Source organism: Hemitrygon akajei, chromosome 8 (assembly GCF_048418815.1).
Source record: "Hemitrygon akajei chromosome 8, sHemAka1.3, whole genome shotgun sequence".
NCBI lineage: Eukaryota > Metazoa > Chordata > Chondrichthyes > Myliobatiformes > Dasyatidae > Hemitrygon > Hemitrygon akajei.
In genome coordinates, this window is record NC_133131.1 from 102,265,280 (window position 1) to 102,291,524 (window position 26,245).

Sequence of the window (26,245 nt, forward strand, 5' to 3'; positions counted from 1 at the left end):
CATCATATTCAGGGTATTTCATCTTCAGATCAACATGTAATTGCATTTGTTACATTATTGGCAAGAAGGGCTATTTTATTAAAATGGAAAGATACCTCTGTCCCTACATTAATTGAATGGTTTTCTCAGGTAATGTTATGTATCAGTTTGGAAAAAATTAGTAGAACTTTTGATCCTCGATTCGATTTTGAAAGAAGATAGGGCTCTTCTGCCAAATATTATCATTTAATTTGATTTATTTTATATGGTTTCCTTCCAATCTTATACTATATAAACATGAATTGGCAGTTGATGATTCTTTTCCTTTATATATATATATATAGATGATAGTAAGACGTATTGCTCCGGGGGTTGATTCCTAATGTTTTTTTTTCCTTTTTTGTAGTCAGTGGGGGTTTTTTCCCAGTTAGTTGGGGTTCTTTTTTTCCTTCTTTTCCTTGTATATAAATTTTTTTTTCATTTTCATATACTATGATCAGCTTTTTTTTCTCTTCAGCTTTATTCATTGTATATATATCAATTTGTTGAAGTTTTGTATCATTTTATAGCTGTAGAAGATTATGTACCAATAAAAAAATTCTAAAAATGAAATGAAAATTAACACTAGACAAGCAATATGGCTTACACCGGAAGGAAAAGCAAAGTAATTAAAACGGATTTGGACACTGGTTCAGCTGTTTCAGTTATTCCACAAATTGAGCTTGAAGAGCATTTCAAAGATACTGAACCAAACCTGCCAATACTCAACCAAGAACTTATACTGCAGAAAAGATAACTTCTGTGGGAATGACATTTGTAACAGTGAAATACAACAACCAACAAGGCACATTGGGCTTGTATGTGGTAAAAACAGGAGGGCCAGCATTGTGAGGACATGATTGGCTCAGACAATGACAACTTGATTGGAGATCCATCCGTAATTTGTATAGCACATCCATCCACCATTTATATTCCACATGAGGCCAACTGGAAGCAAATTAAAAAGATACTGGATGATGCCACCATTGTCTCCATGCTGTATACCATGAAGTGTTCCTCAACAGAGGACAAACAAGTGTTGGTGCCAACCTTTGTTCCTCTGGTTGGAAAGCATATTGGACCAAGGAAGGATCGTGTTACTCAGAGTAATCTTGAAAGTGATGAAGTATTGGTCCAACTATACAATATTTTGTTGGCAACATATCTGAGGAAGTTTCTGATATGTTTATCAAGCAGTTACTTGCAAAATGTGGCTTGGTTTTCAACTGGAAGAGAGTTCAAGGAGCTTCAGGAAAGTAACAAGCATTCGGATTTTGTGCATATGAAGATCTGAATCTACTCTGTGTGCATTAAGGTTATTACATGAACTTCAATTTGGAGACAAAAAGCTGCTTCTAAAATTAGATGCTAAAACCAAAGCCTGGATGTATGAATGGAAGACAAAAAGAAAGGAGTCAATGGAGATATGAAAATAGAGGATTCATCAAATATTGTTGTGGATGAGGAAACCAAGAGGAGATCAGATTGTAAAGGGAGCAAGAGAAAGAATAATAAGAGAATACTCCAGTGAACTAATATACTTTCCAAAGATGAAGATGCACATCCTAGAAAGAAGAAAAAGGAAAAGCAAAAAAAAAGACAAATTGAAAGGGAAAGAAGAGGTAGATAGAAAGAACATGAGCAAGAAAGAGAAAGGTTTGAGAAGGAACACAAAAAAGAAAAAGCAGGAAAAAAGAGATGCCAGTTGAAAAGAAAAGTGTCCAAAGCTGTCAGAACCACTTCCTGCAGTTTCAGGGTCAACTCCTACAACTACAATGGAGGAGGCCTCAGAACCTGAAATTATTTCACAGCCGTCTCACCGGCCAAGCAGACTGATCCCCTTTGTTAGGAAAAGTGTTATCCCACTAGAGTAAGAAATCTTTGTATATATCATCACGCTACCATGAAATATGTGTACGCCTCGTTAAAGTAAAGAACTAAGACTTGCATCTCTCAGCTCACTTGTTGTCCTTTGAATTCATTTCAATGTTTTGAAGTTACCCAAAAAAAGAATAAAATGGAGCAGCTGAATGGTCAGCTGCGAAATGTTGCAAGAAACCTTGACGTGCATCAAATCAGGTATAAATATCATATAATGATATTTATCATTAATGTCAGTTATCATTAATGTCAGTTCACAATGACAATTGGAGAAAGGCACTTGTCCAATGTGGTAATACAAATGGGAAAGGAGGCATAATGAAAAAAAAACATGTCAGCAGTATATCATGTCCTGATATTTCAGGACAAAGTTCACTACCCCAGATTTTAAGAACATACGAGACTATTCTCTTTCCATTATTCCAAGTTTTATGAACAATGGCCAGAAGGTAGGAAAGGGGTGTAGAGGATGTTGAAGAGAATTAAGAGAGCTTAAGTACAAAGGAATGAACAATTAAAAGAGAAATTGATAGAGACTGCCCTTTTAAAGAAATTTAATACTGAAGGTTAATAGGTAACGAGGTGTAAAATATATTTACTAGCACTGAACCCTCTCAGCTATGCATTTGTGCATCTGTGCAGTAACTGAAATGCTTCTTTGTTTTGGCACAACAGGAATTTTTTTTTACATTTAAACATTTACTGTCACACAGTTTTCAGGCCATGTAAAAATTTCCTGCTGAGACAATGGTTGGTCTACGCAGCTGTAAAAAAAAGAGAGAACATTCTTTATTAGATCCCAAATGTATGTCCTTTAATAGTGCTTTTGGTGGCTAGTGATTATTATGCAAAATGAGAATGCTCAAATAATCACTGAAGCGGTAAATTTATTAAATATAATAATTTTTGAACTATGACTAGAAAAAGAGATTATGAAAGCTGCTGATTTGTTTCTAAATACTCAAAAGGTTCACTATTGCTTTCAATGAAAGAAGAAAATCAGTCACTTATAGTATGGCTCCCTCAAGTCCTCCCGTAAAAGCTTGACTCTCAGTCATCTTAAGATAACTTGGATGAAGAATAATTTCCAAGATTAATCACACCCCTAAAGCAATTATAATATTTAGAAAGGTAAAACTTCCTGCTATTTATCATAATTATTATTTCAGCATGATATTCCTACCTTGTAAACTCTTCACGAAGATTGTTTGGTTCAGAAGAATAGAATTTTATTCTGAAGTGTAAACTGTAAGGAGGCCCAACTGGAAAAAGTAAATATATTATTTTCCATGTTGGATCATGATTTTTTAATCAGATTTATCAAATATTTCATTACAAAATATCTATGTTACATCATGTAAAATGCTTGTCAAATTATAGATATCAATCAAAATAAATACTACATACTGAGTTTTGAATCTATTGTATTTAACGACAGGTACTTACTTTTCATTTGTTTCTTGATGAGTTTTGTATGGTCTAACCAGTGCTGTTCAAATAAAAAGACATCACAAACATGTCAGTATAGATGCAGCTCTTTGGAAACAAAATTGCTTTAAACCTATATTCTAAAGATTCTGTTTTAGTTTAGAGGTTGTAAAGAAAACATTCCCTTTGCTAATATTAGGGATTTATTATCTGTAAATAACTTTTGAGAATGTTGTAAATGTTCATCAGATCAGTTTTCTGGAGAGGTCATTAACCTGAAATGCCAACTGTATCCCCTTCTGAGGATGCTGCCTCACCTCCTGAGGATTTTTAGCATTCTCCGTTTTTATTGCAAATTGTATCTTTTAGACTTTTATAGAATTCATTGATGCACTGAGTGTGAGAATGAAGACTCACATATACGAGCAGATTTCCCAAGTTTTCAGATACAACTCAATCTATAGAGCTTTGAAAGAACGTGCAGACTGACTAAATTACTGCAAATCTCATTCTCTAAAGGATTATAGCATTAGTAATTTGCATTTATATAATGGTTTTAATATTATGAACCATCCCTAATACTATGGGTTATCAACAAATAAAAATATCAAACTTGATATTGAAGTTGATCTCAGAACAGATGACCAAGTACTTAATTCAAAATTAGATGTCTTTATGAGCTTCTTAAAGAAGAAAGCATCAGAATTGTTGCTCTGAAATTACAGAGCTTAACAAGTGAATGCATAACTACTAAATCAGAATTGCATCGAAAGGCTGAAATTAAACTTCATAAGTTATCAACATCTGAGGTGCTATTATCTATATTATTTCAGCTCAACCTCCATCAAACATGCAAAATGCTTTGATGTCTTAATACCTTAAAAATTATCTCACTATACCAACAACAAAATAGATTGAAGTCACAAGCTAATGAAATTCATTTCAGAATCCTTTGCCAGATTCCAACATCAGAATTCTGCAACAAAATATCAACACATTGTTAAAGATGCCGCTATGCTTCTTTACGACTGGTTTCTGGTAACAGATGCAACTTTTTCTATTTTAACCTGCATTCTGAGCTGCTCCTTTTTAAATATTTATGCACAGAATTGTAACAGGGAAAAGGAAGTGTGAACTTGCACAGTGACTTTATTGAAACAATCTTTGGAATAATGTAAGTATTCTGGGAATAGGATGAAGTAATAAAAAGAAACCAGTTATCTCCAACTGAATTATTTAAACAAGATTTTTGCAATTATCAACCTGAACTTCTAAATAATTGTACATAATAATCTTGTAAGGAAATCTAAATACATAAATTATTGTTAAAATAACTTGCAGCAGATAGATCTTCAATTTTATAATCTTATAAAGCAGAATACACTCCAAAAAAAACTTCCAGAGAAACTTATCGATACTAAAATAACATTGAAACATTGGGCAGATGACCAGTATCTTAGTCAAAAATGGTAACAGTAACTTTAAAAATACAATCTTTCTTTTATCTTTCAATATTTTTATTAATTTCTTACATAAAATACAGGGTACAGTAAGATAAATATATATCAATTACAATATATTGAAATCACAGATGAAGTGTAATTATCCCATATCCATATAAATTAAAACATAAAATTGAAAAGAAATAATTTTATTATACAAAAAAACTAAACCCACTACCAGAAAAAAAAGTTATTTAGTTAAAAAAAAATCTTAAAAGATGAAAAAGGTGAGCAGGTAGAAGGTTTTGGGAAAAGAATTGCAAAATTTATAGCCTGACTGCTGAAGGCTGATCATGTTGCTGATGAGAACAAAAGAAATAGAAGCAGGAGTAGGCCATCTGGCCCATCAAGCCTGCTCTGTCATCAATAAGATCATGGCTGATCTGGCCGTGGACTCTGCTTCACCTACCTGCCTTTTACACATACATCTTTACTGCGCTGAATGGCAAATTTTTATCTGTGTCTTAAATGTATTTAATGACGTAGCATCTACTGCTTCCGTGGGCAGAGAATTCCACAAATTCATTATTCTCTGGGAAAAGCAGTTTCTACTCATCTCCATCCTAAATCTATTCTCCAGAACCTTAAGGTTACGTCCCTTAGTTCTTGCCTCACTCACCAGTAGAAATACCTTCCTGTCTCTATCTTACCTATCCCTTTCGTAACTTAATGTTTCTATAAGATTCCCACTCATTCTCTTGAATTCTAGCAGTGCCCTGAAGGCTTGGATGGTTAACCTCAAAAAATTAAGAAACAATTATGAAGAAATACTTTCTTAGAAGCTGTGAAGGTTTGGCATGTCATCTAAAACGTTGATGCACTTTTATAGATGTGTGATGGAGAGTATATTGCTCGGTTGCATCAGAGCCTGGTATGGAAACACCAATGCCCTTGTATGGAAAAGCCGACAAAAACAAGTGGGTACAGCCCAGTCCATCATGCATAAAGCCCTCCCCACCACTGAGCACATCTGAATAGACTGCTGTCGCAAGAAAGCAGCATGCAGTTTCAGGGACACCTACCATTCAGGGCACGCTTTCTTCTCACTGCTGCCATCAGGAAGATGATACAGGAGCTTCAGGATGTGCATCACCAGTTTCAGGATCAGTTATTATCTTTCAACCATTAAGCACTTGAACCAGAGTAGATAATTTCACTCACCCCATCACTGAACTGTTCTCACTGTTACGAAGGTGGAGCAGCTCTGAGGGGCCGAAGGGTACAAAGTCGCCCCCCTCCTTTTTGAGAATTGCAAGATCGCTATTATTTCGGGTCTGGGACCCAGGAAATGAGATACACATCATGAGAGAGGGAGACGCTGAATACACAAGGTTTGGAATGTCGCCTGACATCAGCAGAATGGAACCACTGACGACTGCTATTGTCTTTTGGAGAAGGAATTGTGTATTGAGTACTGTACTATTCATTGAAACCCCTCAGGGGACAACCAGAGTGGTCTGGTTGAGGGATTGCATCATCCCAACCTGATTGACATCTGAGACCCCGTGAGTAAGGATAAAAGAGGGGTCTGGGGAACACCCCTTTAGACGCACCAGGAGAAACGCTAGAAATCCCGTGACAGCGTCTTATAGCGAAAGCCGGTGGGGGCTCGTGTGCGTCCTCCCTTGCCTGGGTGGCGAGCTCACCACAGAAGAACGGTTTAGCTAAAGGAGAGGTCACACTTGAACGGCCACGACAACGAGACACCAGACGGATCGAAATCATAAAGGAAAGCCGGCAAGTTTTTCTCCTAATCTCTCTCTCTCTCCAACAAAAATTGCAACACGGCGGTCCCCAACGGCTGCAGCCTGTATGAACTGAACGAACTATATATTTCCATCGGACAATACATTATCCCCTAGACAACGATAGCGGTTATTTCTTATTGATTATTATTATACCCGCACTTTTAGGTTTAGTATTGATGACATATATTATCTGTATATTTGCATTGATATTATTTCTGTGTATTTTTACTAATAAATACTGTTAAAAATAGTATCATCAGACTTCAATGGACGCCTCTATCTTTGCTGGTAAGTCACCCAGTTACGGGGTTCGTAACATCACAAACTATGGACTCACTTTCTAAGACTCTTCATCTCATATTTTCGATATTTATTGCTTATTTATTATTACTATTATTTTTTTCTCCCTTTCTTTTTGTATTTGCGCAGTTTGTTGTTTTTTTTGCACATTGTTTGTTGTCCATCCTGTTGGGTGTAGTCTTTTGTTGATTCTGTTGTGTTTCTTGTGTTTATTATAATTGCTGGCTAGAACATGAATCTCAGGATTGCATACTGTGACATATATGTACTTTGATAATAAATTTACTCTGAACTTTGAGCCATAGCATTTCACTTTGCACTATGACAACAGCCAATGGAAGGTTTTCTCAATTGTCATTGGCGTTCTTCAGTAGCACACAGGGTCAAGTGCTGCTGTTGATAAGTGAGGTTACTCTCAATTTACTTCTAGTATTCAGTGCTTTTATTTTGTTCACATTTGTACTAGGGCTACAATGCAGTCTAGAAATAGAGATATATTAATTAAATGGCTTGGTTCCCTGGGGTGTAATCAATGCAGTACTCGGAATCTGATTTGGGGATGAGGCACTCAAGGACAGGAGATATTGAAAGAAAAATACTGCAACTGCTGAAAATCTTATGTCGTACAGAGTAAATAAATACTTAACAGTACAGTCAACACATAGAAAGAGAAATAGGGTTAATACTTCAAGTCAATGGTCTTATATCAATTTTGCTGAAAGTTCATCGATATTAATGTTTTGCTTCACAAATTATGTTGTACATGCTGAGTCCAACTCATATATTCTGTTTAACAAAGGATGCCAAGCTTCTTGGCAAGATGCTTCATAATAACACCATTCTGGTTTAACAAGCTCTTTTATGTGTGAAGCTATTTTATATTCATGTTATCCAATCACTAAAATTACAAAATAATCATAACCTCTCTTAAAGGAATACTGTTGCTTCTAAGGAATACTACAACTCTTCCTCATTAGTGTGGATGAAATAACATGTACAACAAACTCAAAAATTCCAATCACTACAACTGCAAAGCCAAAATTTGCATGTTAACAAGTTCAGTCTATGTGATAATTTCCTAGCTCATTGTGAACCATGAAGTTCAAAACTGGTAAAATGCTCATGTCCTACCAGTCAGTAGTGATCTTGCCATCCCACGCACTCACAGTATGTACCAGAGACATACAGGACCTACAGAAGGCATGTCAAAGCACTGCAGAGATGTTACAAAACCTCTATATCAATTAAGCAGGATTAATAAAAAATCAACATTAACATCCCAGTTCAACATTACCAACATTGACGGTCAAATTTCACAAAGCCGACTTGATGGAGAAATCACAGGTGCGCCAGAATCACCAGAATCCCAAAACTGGTATTCTGTTCTAGTTCTACTTTGGCAAAAGCTTTTCAGGGAGAAAGAATTCAAGGATGTTCTTAAAGGCTTCCTGAAGAAAATGCCACACCTTCTCTGACTCACTGAAACACAAGAACAATAACCAAACAAAATAGGGAGCGACATCTGAAGTGGAACTGAGTCTCTTCAATGAAAACAGCTGGAAATCCAGCAGAAATGGCATCACCATCACACAAAATATCCAGCGGGGTGTCTGATGCACCATCAATAACTCTCAGAGATGCGAGGTGAGATATAGGCTTTTATTGGCTGGAAGAAAGAACAAGCAGCAAATGACCACCACACTACATCCTGGAGACTGAGGCCGGGGCTCAGGCTCCAATCACCTTTATACCGGGGTCCGTGGGAGGAGCCACAGGAGCAATCAGCGGGGGGGGGGGCATGTCCAGACAGGTATATGTAGTTCACCACAGTGTCCTGTCAATCATCTCCTGCTTAAACCTTGGCTGCAACTAAATTATATAAATTATGGCTTCTGGTCAAGATGGTGCTAAGATGGAGTCTCTGTTGAGGTTGTGGCTCAGATTGCTGTTTATTAAGTTCGTAGGGATGTTTCTGGAGACAGAGAGAGAAGTTAGGGCTCAGGCACAGGGATGTAAGGGAATGAGAGGTCAGGCCAGAGTCTAAGCCTCTGCTCCTTACTTAAGGCCAGCGACATGGTCAGGTATTTGGCCAGCAGACTAATGAGGATGATGCCTAGTGTCCCACTCAGGTCCCCGAGTTTTAGCCAGGTTCCAGGATTGGAGTTCCATGCGTGCAGGAGGCACAAAGGCCGGTGACTCCCTAGGCATTCAAGTCAGCAAGACCAGAGTTCAAGGCCTAGTGTTCAAGGTTCCAGTCATTAGAGAGTCCGGAGTTTGAAGCCTAAAGTTCAGGGTCATTATCAGCTAGTCCTGCGGTCAACACCAAAGATCAAAGCCCGATGGTCAGTCGAGGCCTGATGGCTAAAGCCCTGAGGCTGCTAGTCTGCCAGGGTCTTTGAGTCCACTAGAGGCCGGTGGTCCTGGAGGGGCATACTTTGGTGGGTTGGAGGGCGTCTGTGTGTGCGCCGTGTTCAGAAGGAGGAATAAGACTTGTTTTGCTGTTGCTGTTTAGTTGTTGTTATTGCTACTACTGCTTGTTTTGTTCTGAGAATATAGTGGGCATACTATGTTGCCGACAAAATATGTTATGACCCTTGCTGGCTGCCCCAGAGCATCCTTAGATTGTGTTGACTGTAAATGCAAATAATGCATTTCAGCACGTTTCAATGAAATGTGATAAATTAATGAATCTGAATCCAAATCTGCAGATTCCTCAGTACCCAGAGTAAGGCAGAGGAAGCAAATCATACTTAAACCCAACTGGATAGACAAGAACTATATCACTCTCAATAGATGATATTCTCATGATGCGTCCTCCTCTACAACATTCATTCATGTTGAAAGTGAGTAAACCTCCAGTCCCGATTCAAGAAAATCTTCAGCGATCCATTTGATATTATAATGCATAATGTCTTGTGGTCTTGACACTTCATCACATGGCTAACATTGAAACAAAGCACATATTTAAACTGCATCACTGCAATCAATGATGCTTCCTGATAGCAAGATTCCTTGTGTGACATTTTGTACAAATACTGGGGCATTAGCTTCAAATGGGTGATCATGAGCTCTGGCAACATACCATTTCTTTGGCTTTTCTTGTTTGGAACATAGAGCAGCACTAAGGTCCTGCTAAAGCAAATTCAAATGTATTCTGATACTTCTGTTCTTTAGTAACAGTGTGCTCGACATTTTTTTTCGCTTTTCGTCATGAAATAGAGAACTTTGGTTTGGATTTAATTTCCTTTCATGCTTCTCAGTTTATCTTTTATAATCTGAACTATTTTCCTTCCAATCTGATAGAGACTGGGTGGAGTTATGTGCATGCATGATTCCACTCCTTCCTTCCTGAGAGTCAAGCTTGTGCATGCTCACAAACAGCTTCAAACACATTGGCAAGAGAACAGTTCAGACTGTTAAGGTCAAATGGTAAATGATATTGAGACCCTTATTCAACACAGTAACACTGGTTAGCATGTAACATTTCAACAGTTGTACAAAAATGTCCCCCTAGCCAGGCAGACAAATCAGAGATGACAGAATCTTAGAAACAATTTTCCCCATTGAACTTGGACTGGTCAAAGCAAAACCCTACACAAATTCATTCCAATTTCTAGCATGAGGTCTATACCCTAAAGGATCCATCCAAATCATGCTTAAATGTGGTGAGCATCTCTGTCACTACCTGCCTTTCACACAGTGAGTACCAGATCCCCCAAAGTAAAGAATACATTTCCTCAACTGTTGCCTAATCCTTCTACTAATATCTAAAGGTCTGCCCTTGGCAACACTCCACTAGCAGCAACGGATTGAAAAAACTGTACTCAAAATCTTCTGCAATTTCCTGCTTTGCCCGTACTTGAAAACAACCAATACTTCAAATATTCTTTAACATTTATCCATTCTCCTGATACTTGCCCTTTGGTATTTTTATCCCATCCAATGTTTCATTCTTATTTGCCTTAACTTTTATTTTGTGGAAAGTTACTCATTAAGCCCTCATCGCATGAACTGCCTCCACACAGATTGTTCCTTGTGCTCCCAACAGCTTTTACTCCTTCCTAGCTATCGTTTTGTCCTATCTATTTATTTTTATTTTTACTCAACAATATTTTGTAATGTTCTCTTTCTTTTCCTAACAGCTCTTTTGATTTTACTATGATGAATTACAGATAGTGATGAGTCAGTTTAACAGAGCAAGCTGGAACACCTGGTTGAGTGCTGCCGCAACAGCAACTTCTCACTCAGCGTCAGTAAAATGAAAGAACAGACTGTTGACTTCAAGAAGAGGATGGAAAGAAAACCTTCACCAGTCTACATTTAGGGATCAGCAGTGGACAGAGTCAGCAGTTTTAAATTCTCAAGCATTAACTAATCACATGTCCTGGGCCTGTCACATCAATGCATTCACAACGAAAGTTCAACAGCATCCTTACTTCTGTAGGAGATTAGGGATGTTGAGCTGGTTAGGGATGTTGAACACTGTACTTCTACAGATCCACTACTGAAAGTATCATCATAGTTTGGTACGGCAACTCAAATGTACAGGAACATTGGAAACTGCAGACAGTGGTGCACTCAGTCCAATAGATCATAGGCACATTCCTCCCCATCACAAGTAGTATCTACCACAAGAAGTCAAGATGTCTCATCAAAGATCCCCACTAATTTCACAGCTACCATAGTTAGCATTATTCAAATCTACAGATATCCCACCCTGCAAAAACTCATTTCAGGGAGGTAGCACCCACGGCAAACCACATTCCCCGCCCCCCCCAGTCGACCTCCAAGGGTGAATGTAATACTTTGTTTAGTGATTTTGTCTAATCTGTAAACCAAGTTAGGTATATGCAGAAAATGTGACATTAAAATATGTGCTTATATTATATATTACCATGCAGTCTTTTTTTTTTATTCTATTACAACTTTAAGCAAGTCTACAGGGAATTTGGCCTAATCACATTGGACATCAATAGAGTAGCTCCTTCGCAGATAGCCAGCTAGTTTAAATAACGTTAGCTATGCTAATAAAAGAATGACACCTGTTAAACTCACCTCAACATGTCTTTTACATTTTAACCCACCATAGGCAATAGAAAAGTCACTATTGCAAACAGAGCAGCAAGCAACACTGTCATTATTTTTGAGGTCGACTGTAAAGCTCACCCACAGAGAAAACTGATAGGTCTGCTTAGCACGAAGAGACCAATCAGGATGCTCCCTCTCACTCTTTCTCTCCCTCTCCCTCTCAAAAAGAATCAATTTCCGGGATATTGTATATAATTTGCGGGCATCAGGGAGCCGCTATCAATATGCAGGAGATTCCTGGAACTTCCGGGAGAGTTGGGATGTCTGAGTCTATACCCACCATTTCAGTAAAGGGAAGTCTAGATTCAGCAACCAACTAATTTTGGCTGATAGATCTTGTTTACTCAGATCTCTCTGAACCTCTTTAAATACATCTCATCACTTAGAATCTGGGTTATAATCAAGAAGCTGCTTCCAATTGACTTCTGCTGAATCACCTTAAAAGACCAGGAAAACCGGTTATACCACATTTTGAAATAAACATCATCCTTTTTGAGTACTGTTGGGGGGGAACAGCCTACCTGGAGGAAGTGACAGTGGCCGGGCCTCCGGCACAGAGGACGGCCCTTTAGCTCAGAAGGGTAGGGATAGAAGAAAGAGGACCATAGTAATAGGGGACTCGATAGTCAGGGGTTCAGACAGGCGGTTCTGTGGAGGTGATCGGGAGTCCCGGATGGTAGTTTGTCTCCCTGGTGTCAGGGTTCGGGACATTTCTGATCGCGTCAAAGATATCCTGAAGTGGGAGGGTGAGGAGCCAGAGGTCGTGGTACATGTAGGTACCAATGACATAGGTAGGAAAGGGGAAAAGGTCCTGAAACAAGAGTATAGGGAGTTAGGAAGGCAGTTAAGAAGAAGGACCGCAAAGGTAGTAATCTCAGGATTACTGCCTGTGCCACGCGACAGTGAGAGTAGGAATGGAATTAGGTGGAGGATGAATGTGTGGCTGAGGGATTGGAGCAGGGGGCAGGGATTCAAGTCTCTGGATCACTGGGACCTCTTCTGGGGCAGGCGTGACCTGTTCAAGAAAGACGGGTTACACTTGAATCCTGGGGGGACCAATATCCTAGCGAGGAGGTTTGCTAGGGCTACAGGGCAGACTTTAAACTAGTAAGATGGGGGAGCAGAAATCAATTTGAGGAAACTATGGGAGAGGAGGTTAGTTCACCAGTAGAGCAAGTAAGTAGACAGTGTGTGAGGGAGGAAAGGCAGGTGATGGAGAACGGATGCGCTCAGCCTGAAGATGTAGGGGAGAAGAAAGAAAAGGATAATAAATTTGAATGCATTGTTAGGGATGAAAAGAGAGGAGGAGGTGGAGAGCATCTTAAATGTATCTATTTTAATGCTAGGAGCATTGTAAGAAAGGTGGATGAGCTTAAAGCGTGGATTGATACCTGGAATTATGATGTTGTAGCTATTAGTGAAACATGGTTGCAGGAAGGGTGTGATTGGCAACTAAATATTCCTGGATTTAGTTGCTTCAGGTGTGATAGAGTAGGAGGTGTTGCATTGCTTGTCCGAGAAAATCTTATGGCGGTGCTTTGGAAGAATAGATTAGAGAGCTCCTCTAGGGAGACTATTTGGGTGGAATTGAGGAATGGGAAAGGTGTAGTAACACTGATAGGAGTGTATTATGGGCCACCTAATGGGGAGCGTGAGTTGGAAGAGCAAATGTGTAAGGAGATAGCAGATATTTGTAGTAAACACAAGGTGGTGATTGTGGGAGATTTCAATTTTCCACACATAGATTGGGAAGCTCATTCTGTAAAAGGGCTGGATGGTTTAGAGTTTGTGAAATGTGTGCAGGATAGTTTTTTGCAACAATACATAGAAGTACCGACTAGAGATGGGGCAGTGTTGGATGTCCTTTTAGGAAATGCGACAGGTCAGCTGACAGATGTATGTGTTGGGGAGCACTTCGGGTCCAGTGATTACAATAGCATTAGCTTCAATATAATTATGGAGAAGGACAGGACTGGACCTAGAGTTGAGATTTTTGATTGGAGAAAGGCTAACTTTGAGGAGATGTGCAGGGATTTAGATAGAGTGGATTGGGTCAAGTTGTTTTATGGGAAGGATGTAATAGAGAAATGGAGGTCATTTAAGGGTGAAATTATGAGGGTACAGAATCTTTATGTTCCTGTTAGGTTGAAAGGAAAGGTTAAAGGTTTGAAAGCGCCATGGTTTTCAAGGGATATTAGAAACTTGGTTCGGAAAAAGAGGGATGTCTATAATAGATATAGGCAGCATGGAGTAAAGGAATTGCTCGAGGAATATAAAGAATGTAAAAGGTATCTTAAGAAAGAGATTAGAAAAGCTAAAAGAAGATACGAGTTTGGTTTGGCAAATAAGGTGGAAGTAAATCCGAAAGGTTTCTACAGTTATATAAAAAGCAAGAGGATAGTGAGGGATAAAATTGGTCCCTTAGAGAATCAGGGTGGTCAGCTATGTGTGGAGCCGAGGGAGATGGGAGAGATTTTGAACGATTTCTTCTCTTCGGTATTCACTAAGGAGAAGGATATTGAATTGTGTAAGGTGTGGGAAACAAGTAAGGAAGTTATGGAACCTATGACAATTAAAGAGGTGGAAGTACTGGCGCTTTTAAGAAATTTAAAAGTGGATAAATCTCCGGGTCCAGACAGGATATTCCCCAGGACCTTGAGGGAAGTTTGTGTAGAGATAGCAGGAGCTCTGATGGAGATCTTTCAGATGTCATTAGAAACGGGGATTGTGCCGGAGGATTGGCGTATTGCTCATGTGGTTCCATTGTTTAAAAAGGGTTCTAGAAGTAAGCCTGGCAATTATAGACCTGTCAGTTTGACATCAGTGGTGGGTAAATTAATGGAAAGTATTCTTAGAGATAGTATTTATAATTATCTGGATAGACAGGATCTGATTAGGAGTAGCCAGCATGGATTTGTGCATGGAAGGTCATGTTTGACAAACCTTATTGAATTTTTTGAAGAAGTTACGAGGAATGTTGACGAGGGTAAGGCAGTGGATGTAGTCTATATGGACTTCAGCAAGGCCTTTGACAAAGTTCCACATGGAAGGTTAGTTAAGAAGGTTCAGCCGTTAGGTATTAATGCTGGAGTAATAAAATGGATTCAACAGTGGCTAGATGGGAGATGCCAGAGAGTAGTGGTGGATAATTGTTTGTCGGGATGGAGGCCGGTGACTAGCGGGGTGCCTCAGGGATCTGTTTTGGGCCCAATGTTGTTTGTAATATTGTGGTGAACTACATATACCAGAGTGGTTTGCTCCCAACAGACACCTGCTGACTGCTCCTGTGGCTCCTCCCACAAACCCCTGTATAAAGGCAAATGAGGCCTGAGGCCGGCCCTCATTCTCCAGGATGTTGTGTTGTTCATTCTTCCAGTCAATAAAAGCCGATATCTCACTTCTACGTCTCAGAGTGAGTTATTGATGGTGCATCAAATATACATAAATGATCTGGATGATGGGGTGGTAAATTGGATTAGTAAGTATGCCGATGATACTAAGATAGGAGGTGTTGTGGATAATGAGGTGGGTTTTCAAAGCTTGCAGGGAGATTTATGCCGGTTAGAAGAATGGGCTGAACGTTGGCAGATGGAGTTTAATGCTGAGAAGTGTGAGGTTCTACATTTTGGCAGGAATAATCCAAATAGAACATACAGAGTAAATGGTAGGACATTGAGGAATGCAGTGGAACAGAGAGATCTAGGAATAACAGTGCATAGTTCCCTGAAGGTGGAGTCTCATGTAGATAGGGTGGTGAAGAAGGTTTTTGGAACGCTGGCCTTTATAAATCAGAGCATTGAGTACAGAAGTTGGGATGTAATGTTAAAATTGTACAAGGCATTGGTAAGGCCAAATTTGGAATATTATGTACAGTTCTGGTCACCGAATTATAGGAAAGATATCAATAAATTAGAGAGAGTGCAGAGACGATTTACTAGGATGTTACCTGGGTTTCAGCACTTAAGTTACAGAGAAAGGTTGAACAAGTTAGGTCTCTATTCATTGGAGCATAGAAGGTTGAGGGGGGATTTGATCGATGCATTTAAAATTTTGAGAGGGATAGATAGAGTTGATGTGAATAAGCTGTTTCCATTGAGAGTAGGGGAGATTCAAACGAGAGGACATGATTTGAGAGTTAGGGGGCAAAGGTTTAAGGGAAACACGAGGGGGTATTTCTTTACTCAGAGAGTGATAGCTGTGTGGAATGAGCTTCCTGTAGAAGTAGTAGAGGCCAGTTCAGTTGTGTCATTTAAGGTAAAATTGGATAGGTATATGGACAGGAAAGGAGTGGAGGGTTATGGGCTGAGTGCGGGTAGGTGGGACTAGGTGAGATTAAGAGTTCGGCACGGACTAGGAGGGCCGGAATGGCCTGTTTCCGTGCTGTGATTGTTATATGGTTTCCAATATATACGCTAAATCTAAATGGATCAGAGCCAAACAAAAATAATACTCACTACTAGTACTCTATTATGCTTAGTAACGTCAAAACATAAAACTGGAAGAAAATCAAGGGAGTCCAGAATGCCAGTCAAATTTCATTTTTACTTTAAGCAGGGAGCATACATATGACATGGTGGCGTAATGGCGTATGCTATTTACATACTTGTACATTTAATTTGCAATACAATAATTAACCAAAGAATGCTTAATCAAACAATATATTTTCAATATTACTCAAATATTACTGAAATATTAAATACAAAAACTCCTCCCTGCTTAGCTATAAATTCCAAATTGACATAAAATATATCTCAACCTATATGCACACATATCAACTTATATATATATATACAATATAATATATAATGCAACTACTGTACAGACATCTACAACAAAGTAAACTTTATATTGTTACATACAGGCCAAAAGATTTATCGCAGAAGATTTCTTACTCTTGTGGAATAATGTCTTTCCTGACATGAGGCAGGTGAGACTTGTGGCTGTCAAACAATCTCAGGTTCTGGGTCCTCCTCCGTGGAAGTTGATGGAGTTGACTCTGGAACTGCAGGAAGTGGCTCTGATAGCTCTGGACACCTTTCTTCTCTAACAGTAGACTTTGCTCTTAAGTGATCAATTGTTGTCTTCAGATGTTATCTTCATCTAATATGTCTAAATCCTTCTGTAGCCCCTCTACTTCCTCAAAACAACCCAGCCCTCCACCTTCACATTGTCAGCAAACTTTGCAACAAAGCCATCAATTGTGTCATCCAAATCATTGATATATAACGTAAAACAAAGTGGTCGCATAATAGATCATCAATAGTTACTGGTAGCCAGCTAGAAATATTCCCATTCTCAGCCTCCTGCCAATTAGCCACTACTTTATTCATGTTGGTACCTTTCCTGTAATACTATTCTCTCTTAACTTGTTAAGCAGCTGTTAACACCCTGATTCACATATTTACTGCTATGCTGTCGGTATTTCATTTTAGTAGTTCTGTGAGAGCAGTCTGTTCTGCTCTCAGCCTGTTTGGGTTATTGTTGAAATTAAGAGATGCTAAGGAACGTGTGGCATCAATTTAGGATGGTGGAACTGGAAGAAGGTTTGCAAGAACACTGGGGGGGGAGTGGTTTTGCGAGGGAGACTAAGGTTGGCCTTGGGTTTTTTTGTTCACTGAGGGATGAAGAGAGCAGACACTGGAGAGAACTGCGCAAGAGATTCAATCGGTGGGGAACTGTGATTCGATGCACTGAGATCGACTGAGGATCAGTGAATACGAATTTTGGGAAGAGTTGAGCACATCTGACTGTTTAATTATAATGGGCCCTTTTTGTTTTTTTTCCCTTTCTTTACTTTACTAAACCCCTAGCTAAGATTCATAAAGATAATTCCTTTTATCGCATGAGTGTGCTGTCTTATTTCTTGGCATTGAGTTGCTACAGGGTAGCAAATTACACAGCATCCACACAAACCGGGTTCGGGCTGGCAGAGCAGCCTCAATCTCACCAGTTTGGCAGGACTGGCGTGTGTATTCGCTAGACTTACGCAGCAAGGAAACCAGCAGGGTTTCATTTGTGGGAGAATCGTCCCAGATCAATTTCACTGGATGCTGCGTGATTGCTCTGAGCTTTGATCCAGTAGGTTGTGTGTTTAAGCCTGTGTTAAACTATTGTCCGGTAAAGTGATTAAGATATGTGGTTATGGACGCTGTACGGGTTGAGCAGTGGTGCGAATCTACGGGGTTACTGGTAATGTATGCATGTGTATTGAACGGGGTAGACATTCATATCCCTGATGAATTGTGAATTCTGACTTTAAATACTGTTAAAGCATTAGGAACAGTTACGATCATGGACCGGAGGTTTGACAAAATGGTAGGCAAAGACTTTGTTTTAGTTCACACTAGCACAGATCTAACAGCAATGGATCTGCCTGGTATTATTGGGGACCTGGGTGGGGGGCATGGGCAGGCTATACTTTCTGGGAGGAAGGGAGTGTAAGTGAGTATGCTGAATAGGAAGCGGAGTTTCCCAAAGCTGGGGGTGGAGACAAGTTGCTCATCTTTCTGTGTAGCAAGAGGAAGGTCTAATGAGTCCTCCAGCGAGGGGTGAGCATTCTGAGTTGGTAGCGGCCTTTAATCCTTGGCAAATAAATGGCAAAGTGCACAGGTTCAAAGTCCCAGTTACGTTCTCAGGAACGAAGCCTGAGCATGAGACTTGGATGAAGCAAACCTCTCAGATGCTGGATCAGTGGCAATGCTCTGATTACATGAAAAGACAGTGATTGGTAGAGAGTCTGAGGGGGCTGTCTGCTGACATATTGAGATCCTTAAAGGCACAGAACTGCTACTTCTGCAGGCTACATGCAAGTGGTAGAAAATGTTTTTAGCGTGACAGGAAGCCCAATGGAGCTTATGACAGGATTTTGGACATGTTTCAGGAGGAGGAGGAGAAACATTTTGCCTACGTTTTTCAGCTAGAGGGGCAGTTGCGTTCTTTGCAGCATAGGGGACCCATTCAAATGGCTGAGGTTAATCAGTAAAGAATGGACCAACAGGAAAAAGTCACAGGTCATAATCACTTGGGGTCTGAGTGTCTCATAAGATGCGCCCCCCCCCCCATTTGTCGAGCCTATCAGAGAAGTAAGAGAGGAGGAGAATGTGGAGACACGGGAGGCCTCCGTCAGCAGGGTTCAGTCCTCGGTAGTAACCCCCTTAGCTGAACTGACCACTGACAGATAGCCCACCCCAGGGAGTGGTAAAGGAGCTCGTGGCAGAGCTTAGGACTGAGATGTCCTGGCTGTTACCGGCAGGTGCGGCCACCCTGCATGATAAAGCCAACATGGAGTCGGACCCCTTGTGGGGAACTGACTCAGTAGAGGGCTGCTAGTGAACAGGATCCCGCGAGAATGGGAGTGACCGGTATTGTCTGTTATAACTGTGGTGAAGAGGGACACTTCAGGCGTGAGTGTAAAGGACAAGAAAACAAGTGAGCCCCCAGGTACCTAAGTGGAGAGAGACGTCAAGAAACTTACAAGAGACCTAGTGAGGGAACAGCCTGGCATCTTGGGGGGGGGTGGCGGGGGGGAGTGGGGAAACACGTTCCTGGCAATATATCAGGTAACACCCTACATCAAAAAAACCTATTCCTGAAGGCTTAGTGGGTCAAGCTCCAGTGCATCACTATGGATTGAGGGTATTTATGCTAGAGCCATATTTCACACAGGTTCTCAGGTTACTCTGCTGTACTGTTCATTTTACAACAGGTATTGACGCATTTACCATTGATGCCACTCTGTGCACCAGAGATCTGAGGCCTTAGGACAGATAACCATCCATATGATGGTTGTGATCTCAATATGATTGAGTTCAACTTGAAACTTGACAGGGAAAAAGTAAAGTCTGATGAAGCAGTATTTCAGTAGAGTAAAGGAAATTACAGAGATATGAGAGAGGAGTTGACCAAAGTCAATTGGAAGGAGCTGCTGACAGGATGTCAGCAGAGCAGCAATGGTGTGTATTTCTGGGAAAAATGAGGAAGGTGCAGGACATGTGTATTAGAAATACTCAAATTGCAAAATAGTACAACCATGGCTGATAAGGGAAGTCAAAGCTAATGTAAAAACAAAAGAGAGGGTACACGACAAAGCAAAAATTAGCGGGAAAGATAGAGGATTGGGAAGTTTTTAAAAACCTACAGAGAGCAACTAAAAGAATCATTAGAAGTGAAAAGATAAAATATGAAAGCAAGCTAGCAAATAATATCAAAGTGTTAAAATATCAAAATATGAAGTATTATAAAAGTTAAAGTTAAAATTAATTTTCATTAAAGTTAAAGTTAATATCAAGTTAAAATATTTGGTATTATATCAATTAATATAAAAGTAAAAGCTTTTTCAAGTGTGTAAACAATAAAAAAAAAGATGAGAGATAGCAGATGAACTAAATGAGTATTTTTGCATCTGTCTTCACTGTCTTCAAAAATCATTGGAATCTGGCATGATGTTAGAGGACTAGAAAATTGCAAGTGTCACACCACTCTTTAAAAAAGGAGGAAGGCAGCAGAAAGAAAATTGTAAACCAGTTAGCCTGCCCTCAGTGGCTGGGAAGATGTTAGAGTCAATTGTTAAGGACAAGGTGATAGAGTGCTTGGTAATGCAGGACAAGATAGGACAAAGTCAGCATGGTTTCCTTCAAGAAAAATCCTGTCTGATGAACCTGCTGGAATTCTTTGAGATTACAAGTAGAATAAATAAACGGGTACAGCGGATGTTGTATATTTTGACATTCAGAAGGCCTTTGATAAGGTGCCACATATGACGCTGCTTACCAAGTTAAGACCCATGGTATTACAGGAAACTTACTAACATGGTTAGAGCATTGGCTGATTGGAAGAAGGCAGCTAGTGAGAATAAAAGTATCTTTGTCTAGTTGGCTGCCAGTGACTAGTGGTGTTCCGCAGGGGTCGGTGTCGGGACCACTTTTTCTATGCTGTATATAAATGATTTAGATGATGAAATAGTTGGCTCTAATGTCAAGTTTGCAGATGATACAAAGATTGGTGGAAGGTCAGGTAGCATTGAGGAAACAGGTAGGATGCAGAAAGACTAGGAGAATAGGCAAGAAAGTGGCAAATGAATTATAATGTTGGAAAATGCATGGTCGAAATAAATGGGCAGACTATTTTCTAAATGGGGAGAAAATCCAAAATTCTCAGATGCAAAGATTTGGAGACCTTGTTAACTTGCAGGTTGCGTCGGTGGTGAGGAAGGCAAATGCCATGTTTGCATTCATTTCAAGAGGTCTAGAATACAAGAGCAAGGATGTGATGCTGAGAATTTATAAGGCACTGATGAGACCTCACCTTGAGTATTGTGTACAGTTTTGGGCTCCTCATGTAAGAAAAGATGTGCTGGCATTGGAGAGGGTTCAGAGGAGGTTCATAAGGATGATTCCAGGAATGAAAGGGTTATCATACGAGGAACGCTTGATGGCTCTGGGTCTGTACTCGCTGGAATTCAGAAGGATGAGGGGGAATCTCATTGAAACCTTTCGAATGTTGAAAGGATTAGACAGAGTAGATGTGGAAAGGATGTTTCCCATGTTGAGAGAGTCTCGGACAAGAGGGCACAGCCTCAGGATAGAGGGGCATCCATTCAAAACAGAGATGCAAAGAAATTTATTCAGCCAGAGGGTGGTGATTTTGTGGAATTTGTTGCCACATGAAGCAGTGGAGGCCAGTTTGTTGGGTGTATTTAAGGCAGAGATTGATAGGTTTTTGATTGGACATGGCATCAAAGGTTATGGGGAGAAGGCCGGGAACTGGGGTTGAGAAGGAGAAAAAAAGGATCAGCCACGATTGAATGGCAGAGCAGACTCAGTGGGTTAAATGGCCTAATTCTGCTCCTCTATCTTATGATCTATTGTCATTGCATCTGGAGTTTTCAAAGGCAGATGTGAGAGTAGCTGAGGTCCTTGATACATTGGTGCTGGTTTGTCCAGACCCAGACAAGAAGGGCGAAGCCTCAATTCTTGTGGAGACAAATACTCCTAATGTGAAGAGGGTAGAGGGAGCCCTCAAGGAGAAAGTTAGAGAGCGCTTTCTGAAAATGCTGTCCATTCACCCTATGTAACGAGCTGTTTTTGAGGAAGTGCATGTCCATACTGGGCTGGATGATGGGCATAAACGAGGGACTGTGTGGTATACCCAGTCTAAATGAGTCATGTTACGGCCTGGGGAGGTGAGCCAGAGTGATGGGAAACCCCAAATTTCCCAGAATGCCTAAGGTCAAGGCCCTCTTCATGGATGCTCCAAAAGACTATGAAGAGAATTCATGTTTACCTGGGAGTATTGATGAGGCCCGTACTACAGAAGCTCTCGGTGGAATTTGGAAAGAGAGGTCACCCTCAGGTGTGAGATGCCACTGGCACACCTCCTTCTGGTGACAATAATGTCTAGTATCCCTGTGAGACAAGCTGGGGAGAAACTCACTCCAAAAAAGGGAAAGTTGACTGCTGAGTCATTCAATTTTGTGGACTCTTTGATACCTGGAGGTTGGAAGAGCAGGTTGATGGAGAAGATGTTGAAGCTGGAAGATGTGTTTTCTTGTGACAAGTTTGATGTGGGTTGTTCCAAGAGCACTCGCCACACCATCTGGGTGACAGAGGACACCCCATTCAGAGAAAGGTCGCGGCAACAGAGGTGGAAGACGTTCTGCAGCATCTGTGGAAGCTGGGATCATCACTGAGTCTAGAAGTCCTTATGTGTCTCCAATAGCAGTGGCCATGAAGAAGAATGGGAAGGTACCAATGTGTGCAAACTATTGTACTCTGCACAGGCGTACAGTCCCCAACCTGTATATAGTCCCGAGAATCAAGGACACACTGGCCTATCTGAGTGGTCTGAAGTGGTTCACTGTGCTGGACTTTGGGCAGCTCCTCTTTCATGGCTTTGTAATTTTCTTTACTCCACTGTAATACTAATACATCTGACATTATCTTCTCCCTCTCAAACTGCAGGGTGAAGTCCATCATATTATGATCACTGTTTCCTAAGGGTTCCTTTACCTTGAGCTCCCTTATCAAATCTGGTTCATCATACAACACCCAATACTGAATTGCCTCTTCCCTGAAAGGCTCAGCCACATGCAACTCTAAAAAGGCATTTAGTAGGCACCCCTTTTCTTGGGATCCAGCAGCAAACCGATTTTCTCAATCTATCTGCAGACTGAAATCCCCCATGACTATCCTAACACATTGCCTTCTTTTTTACATTCCTATTCCATCTCCCATTGGAATTTATACCCATATCCTGGCTATTCTTCAGAGGCCTGTATATAATTCACGTCAGGGTATTTTAACCATTGCAATTCCTTAACTCTACCCATAAAGACGCAGCATCTTTCAAACCTGTGTCACTCTTTATCATTAGAAACTTTTGGGATCCTGTTTAATACTATCGGCGAACTTACTTTCTTATTCCATCTTTTCGTTCTTGATGACATCTCAGCTGCCTTCTGTTGGTTTTTAAAAGCTTCCCAATCCTCTGCCTTCCCATTAAATTATGAACTCTTTTTGGCTTTTATGTTGGCTTTGACTTCTTGCTTTGTAACTCCAAAACATAAAACTAATTGGAAGAAAAACAAGGGAGTCCAGAATTCGAGTCTAACTTCATTTTTACTTTAAGTAAAGAACGTACATATGACGTGGTGGCGTAATGACATACGTTATTTAAGTACTTTTACATATAACTTGCAATGCATTATGTAAACAACAAAGAATACTTAAACAATATATTCACAATATTACTCAAATATTAAATTCACAACATACTCCTTACACCTACCCAAACTTCATCCCATAAAACTAAACCCAGAATGGCATTCCTACCTAATAACACAAATCTTTTTATTTGGTAAGCTTGCTAATAAAGTTTTTTGGAACAGAATTCAGATTCTGTACCCATTTACAATGAGTCTATGATGATAACTCTTATCGCCATCAGAAATCTGTTCTACTTTGCTTGTCTACAGTATATTCCCATCACTGTTACTATTTGTTTTTCATTCTATAGTGCAATCCATAACTTCATTTGATAATCTTTCTAACATGATGTTCATTTACAGAGCTGCAAATATTGCCACTGCCACTCCACACCCTTTTTATCCTTTTCTTTATCATTCCTAAAGTAACATTAATCTCCCAGCTCTGCCCTTCTTTAAGCCACCTTCTGCCCCTCTCTCCTTCAACTTCCAGAACTGAAAATAACTGAAAAAGTTAACATGTTCTTGATTAGTCAGAGTGTCAAAAGTTACAAGGAGATGGCAAAAGAATGGGATTGAGAGGTATAATAAATTAGCCATGATGGAATGACAGAGCAGATTCAATGGGCCGAATAGCCTATTTCTGCTTCTGTGTCTTATGGAATTAAGATTCTCTGCAATGTCATTTCTTTTTAAATCTTTTTATTAATTTTAAGAAAAACATAGATGAAATATGAATACAAAGCATTTGAGAGTACATAATTAATAGTTTAAATAGACAATCAGATATATAATAATCAATATATAAGGCCTCCCAAACTCATAGTATTTATGTAAAAGAAACCGAAAAGGAGAAACCCCCCCCCCCAAAAAAAAAGAGAAAAAAAAACTAACCAACATGGGCATTATATAATGTTAAATACATACAGTAGTGCCAATAACTCCGAACCTCCATCCAAATAATTAAGGATAATAAAAGTAAGGTTTAGGATAAGACCATTTAACTCATATGAAAATGTTGAATAAATGGTCTCCAAGTTTCTTCAAATTTAACTGAAGAATCAAAAACTATGCTTCTAATTTTTTCTAAACTCAAACAAGAGATAGTTTGAGAAAACCACTGAAATACAGTTGGAGGGTTAATTTCTTTCCAATTCAGTAAAATAGATCTTCTAGCCATTAATGTAACAAATGCAATCATTCGTTGAGATGAAGCAGATAGACGATTATTATCTATCATTGGTAAACCGAAGATTGCAGTAAAAGGATGCGGTTGGAAATTGATATTTAAAACTCTTGAAATAATATTAAAAATATCTTTCCAATAATTTTGTAAACAAGGACAAGACCAGAACATATGAGTCAATGAAGCAACATCAGAATGACATCTGTCACAGGTTGAATTAACATGAGAATAAAATCGAGCAAGTTTATCTTTAGACATGTGAGCTCTATGTACAACCTTAAATTGTATTAGGGCATGTTTAGCACAAATAGAGGACGAATTTACCAATGATAAAAAAATTTCCCATTGCTCAGTGGATATAGGACAATGCAATTCTTCTTGCCATTCCTTCTTAATTTTTTCTGATACATCTGGCTGTACACTCAATCATATTATAAATGATAGCTACTAAACCCTTTTGAAAAGAAATTTCTGACTTGCAAATATCTAAAAAAATGGGTTTTAGGTAAATTATATTTATTAGATAGCTGTTCAAAGGACATAATGTTATCATCCAAAAACAGATCACGAAAACATGTTATACCTTTTGTTTTCCATAAAAGAAAAGCTTGATCTATAGATGAAGGCCGAAAGAAGTAGTTAGATATTATAGGACATGACAGCATAAACTTATTCAAGCCAAAAAATTTACGAAATTGAAACCAAATTCGTAATGTATATTTGACTATGGGATTAGTTGTCTGTTTATTCATTTTGAATAAAGAAAAAGGAAGTGAAGATCCTAAGATTGAAATCAGTGAAAAATCTTGCACAGATTTACATTCCAAATTTACCCATTGTGGGCAAGCAGCTATAGTCGATTCTTGTGTCCAGAATATTAGATAGATAGATAGATAGATAGATAGATACTTTATTCATCCCCATGGGGAAATTCAACTTTTTTCCAATGTCCCATACACTTGTTGTAGCAAAACTAATTACATACAATACTTAACTCAGTAAAGAATATGATATGCATCTAAATCACTATCTCAAAAAGCATTAATAACAGCTTTTAAAAAGTTCTTAAGTCCTGGCGGTAGAATTGTAAAGCCTAATGGCATTGGGGAGTATTGACCTCTTCATCCTGTCTGAGGAGCATTGCATCGATAGTAACCTGTCGCTGAAACTGCTTCTCTGTATATAAATACCGTATATTAACTGCCCAATAGTAAAATCTTAAGTTTGGTAGAGCCAAGCCACCCTCCTTCTTAGGCTTCTGTAAATATTTTTTGCCTAGTCTAGGATTTTTGTTCTGCCACAAATAAGAAGATATTTTAGAGTCAACAGTATCAAAAAAAGATTTAGGAATAAAAATTGGTAATGCTTGAAATAAATATAAAAATTTAGGTAG

General features: G+C 39.3%; 1 protein-coding gene across 1 annotated transcript in view; it reads right to left on the reverse strand.

Moving 5' to 3' along the window:
• Positions 1-26,245, reverse strand: part of LOC140732124 (band 4.1-like protein 4B) — a 354,588-nt gene that overhangs the window by 210,172 nt on the left and 118,171 nt on the right. The window contains exons 3-4 of the mRNA XM_073054310.1: positions 3,346-3,388; positions 3,083-3,161 (exon numbers count right to left, since the gene is read on the reverse strand). Coding sequence (XP_072910411.1) covers positions 3,083-3,161; positions 3,346-3,388 — 122 coding nt within the window. The remainder of the gene's footprint in view (positions 1-3,082; positions 3,162-3,345; positions 3,389-26,245) is intronic.